The sequence below is a fragment of the Octopus bimaculoides genome, chromosome 29 (genome assembly GCF_001194135.2).
Source record: "Octopus bimaculoides isolate UCB-OBI-ISO-001 chromosome 29, ASM119413v2, whole genome shotgun sequence".
Taxonomy (NCBI): Eukaryota; Metazoa; Mollusca; class Cephalopoda; order Octopoda; family Octopodidae; genus Octopus; species Octopus bimaculoides.
This window is the reverse complement of record NC_069009.1, coordinates 8,162,940-8,166,953: the sequence shown is the minus strand read 5'-3', so window position 1 is coordinate 8,166,953 and position 4,014 is coordinate 8,162,940. Positions and strand designations below refer to the sequence as shown.

Here is a 4,014-nt window from a genome sequence, read left to right as displayed (position 1 = left end):
TATATATATATATATATATATATATTATTCTTATACAAGAATATTGTTGACAAGTTCAAAGTTTCAACCTGCTAAGCCATCATTGAACTGTTCACAGCTGAACATAAAAAAACCATCATTAATATATACATATATGGTTAGTCCACATTGTTCTGTAAGAAACGTAGGGCTAGTTCCTAGCTTCTCTGGCATATACATTTCTTCCTGAATGGGACACCAGTCTGTTGTAGAATTACTCATTTTTGCCAGCTGAGTGGACTGGAGCAACATGAAATGAAATGTTTTGCTCAAGAACACAATGCGTCGCCTGGTCCAAGAATCGAAACTACAATCTTACAATCATGAGTTTAACACCCTAACCACTAAGACATGCACCTCCACATATATAGTAATTCATACATATATATGTGTGCGTCTCTGTGTGTATGTAGATTACCGCATTCATCTGCTCAAAATCTATCTGAATGTGTGTGTGTGCTTGTGTGTATGTATGTTTATATACACTTACCCTTTCAACATCAATCATCATATCTTCAAGTTCTCCCTGCAAACGAGATTTGGCTTTCTCCAATGCAGCAGATTTGCTCTGTAAGGAATCGATCAGTTGTTCAGCTTCGCTCAATTTGGCCTGGAGTTTGCGTCTGGACAAATACAAGGTGAATAAATGTTTCAGTCAACAAGGTTCAACAAAGTTCAGCAAATGTCAGATCAGAACTATCGACAGAGAAAGACAGACAGACAGCCAAACAGATACACACACACACTCACATGCAATATATACAGTATGGTTAAGTGATAATAAAGTTTTCTTCACAAGCATGAGATCTTGGGTTCAATTTGATCTTGTGGAATCTTGGGAGAATGTCACTTTTTAAAACCTTGTGTTGGCCCATACTTTGATGTAAACTAATGAAAGTAATTGCATGACCCCTGTTCTTTTACTCTTTTACTTGTTTCAGTCATTTGACTGTGGCCATACTGGAGCACCGCCTTTAGTCAAGTAAAACGACCCCAGGACTTATTCTTTGGAAGCCTAGTACTTATTCTATCGGTCTCTTATGCCAAACTGCTAAGTTATGGGGACGTAAACACACCAGCATCAGTTGTCAAGTGATGTTGGGGGGGACAAACACAGACACACAAACATATACACACACATACACACATATATATACATATATATGACAGGCTTCTTTCAGTTTCCGTCTAGCAAATCCACTCACAAGGCCTTGGTCGGCCCGAGGCTATAGTAGAAGACACTTGCCCAAGGTGCCACGCAGTAGGACTGAACCCGGAACCATATGGTTTATAAGCAAGCTACTTACCACACAGCGACTTCTACGCCTTGTCAATCATTAATTTACACATACACACATATGTATGTGTAAATTAATGAAACATGAAGACAAATTCACAGAAACACACTCACACTCACAGACACACACTCACACTCACATCTACTGTGTGCCACAAACAGGAGTATTCTCAGTGCAGTACTCACTTAGCATCCTCAAGTTCATCAGCACGGGCAGTACCCTCACTCTCGAACTTGGACCTCCATTGTTGTACTTCAGCATTAGCGCGGGACAGGGCTCTCTGAAGATCAGATTTGGATTCTTGTTCTTCTTCAAGGGTTTCACGAATACCATCGATATCAGCGTTGAGGTTTCGGACTTCAGCTTGTAATTTGACACGGAGCTAAAGAGGATGAGAAGAATGGGAAGTGAGAGAGAGGGAGTATATATGAGAGGAGGAGTGAAGGAGTGAGAGGCAGAGAAAGAATGGCAATTAGAGGAAGAAAGAAGGGGAAGATGAGAAGAGTGAATCACTTTTGGTTATGGATGAATATATTTATGTTTGTGTGTGTGTGTGTGTGTGTGCGTATATATACATGATGATGATCATATATATATATATATATATGTATGTATGTATGCATATATATATACATACATATAAATGTATTTTATATATCTCTCTATATATATATAGATTCTATGTATGTATATATATATATATGCATGTATGTATATGTGCATATGTGTGTGTGTGTGTGAGTGTATGTGTGTATAATTCTATATGTATATGGTGCACATATATATATATATATATATATATATACATGCACACATACATATACTAGAGTGTGCATTGGAAAGCTTGTGTGGTTGCCTTTATTAACACATTTGTCCATTATACTTACCCTTCCTTCATCTTCAGCAGTGCGTTTGGCTTCTTCAAGCTGGTGATTGAGGTTGTTCTTCAGTTTTGTCAATTGACCAACGTTGTGTTCAGCCTCTTCCAGTTGCCTGGTCAGATCAGCGTTCTCTCCTTGCAGCCTGGACTTCTGCGATGTGAGTTCACTTACGCTGCGGGCTTGTTCATCAATCTTGCTGTTGAGTTCAGAAAGCTGGGCTTCCATTTGTTTGCTCATCTTATCAGAACATCCCTACAACAGCAACAACATCATCATCAGTACTATCATCCTTATACTCATCATCATCAACAGCACTAACATCAACATCAATAGGACCAGATCTACATTCGGCTAAATATCTTATCCTTAGTTGGCAAGGCGGAACTCTCTGTCCTGTTCAACACCACAACTAGGTACTTTGTAAAGGCATGTAGCAGAGTGGTTATGCTTTGGGGCTCAGAACAGTACAGCAGAGGGTTCGATTTCCAAGTTCGAACAGCATGTTGTGCTCTTGGGCAATGCACTTCCTTTAACATTACTCCAGCCTATTCACATGACAATAAAAAACATCTAATACTGAGTGTTGCCTTGCATAAAAAAAATCCCCCTAAAATCTTGCAAATGAAAGGTGCAAATGGTCCTTAATAGCAACAGTACATGTGATGATGATGATGATCTAGTATTTTGGCACGTATAAGCTTAGATTGGTAGGCCCTAATATGGAGCCCTGTTTAATACCAGAGTTTTTCCTGTTCATGTAGTCCAGAGTTTTGAGTAGTTTCCCAACTTTTAATTACTGGACATCCAAAATATTTGGATACATTCTACATCTCACAACTTTTAGAATTTTATACTTTTATGTCCTACAGGTATTAGCTGTAATTAGATTTAAATAAATCAGTCATTGTTCCCTTCATGACTCTTGACATCCCTCTAGAGAGATGGTATAGACCCTCTTTGCAACCATTGCTGTAGTCAATGACCAATAGATTTTCAGACAAGGTCAAAGCTTTAATCAACCTCATGAAAACACATTTTTGTGAAAATTGCCAGAAGCAACTGAGAAAATGAATCCTTATGCCTGGTCCAAGAGAGATGAGCAGTGGTGTGCATCTAATACAGTGAGGGACTTCTGTTTAATAAGATCATGTGTTGAGGTTGATAAAAATCTACCCAGAGTCACAATATCTGCTTCATTAGTGACCCAATGTTGTCATTATCATTTGTTTTACAGAGAGAAACAAATTGAAATATATAAACAGGCCATGATAACAGAAATAAACAAACAAGCAATTTCATGCAATAATTCATTAATCCATGGCCACCTGGTGGCTAAAAGGCAAAACGTTTGATGGCTTTTGTTAATACATGCAATTTAAAGAAAAGAAGAAAAGAAAAAGAATAATAATAAACAAAAAGAACTGTTTAAATTAAATGGTTCTATTTGTGGTGTATATTATATTATAGTAGCCATTTTGGTTTTGTTAGTGTCATGAATGAATCTATGTATATATATATATATATATATATATGTATGACTATGAATGCATACTCATTCATGAACACTCATGCACACACACACACACACACACACACACACACACACACATGTGCATACACACTGTGTATCTCTGAATTTCATGCCTAATTAACTAATTAAGTAAGCAATCATTTGACAATATTCATATGTTAAGATTACTTTGATTTTAGCAGTGACAGTGAAAGTATATTCTCAGATGATTGCTAAATAAACCATTTTTATTTCAAAAATTAGGAATGAAATTCAGAATTGCAGCATTTGTGCTATAAAGGACTGT

At 37.1% G+C, this 4,014-nt stretch overlaps 1 protein-coding gene across 1 annotated transcript in view; it reads right to left on the bottom strand.

The window, feature by feature from the left end:
* LOC106872354 (myosin heavy chain, striated muscle) overlaps positions 1-4,014 on the bottom strand; it is a 99,292-nt gene that overhangs the window by 15,419 nt on the left and 79,859 nt on the right. Inside the window, 3 exon segments of the mRNA XM_014919319.2 lie at positions 509-641; positions 1,502-1,698; positions 2,204-2,449. Of these exon segments, the coding sequence (XP_014774805.1) occupies positions 509-641; positions 1,502-1,698; positions 2,204-2,449 (576 nt within the window).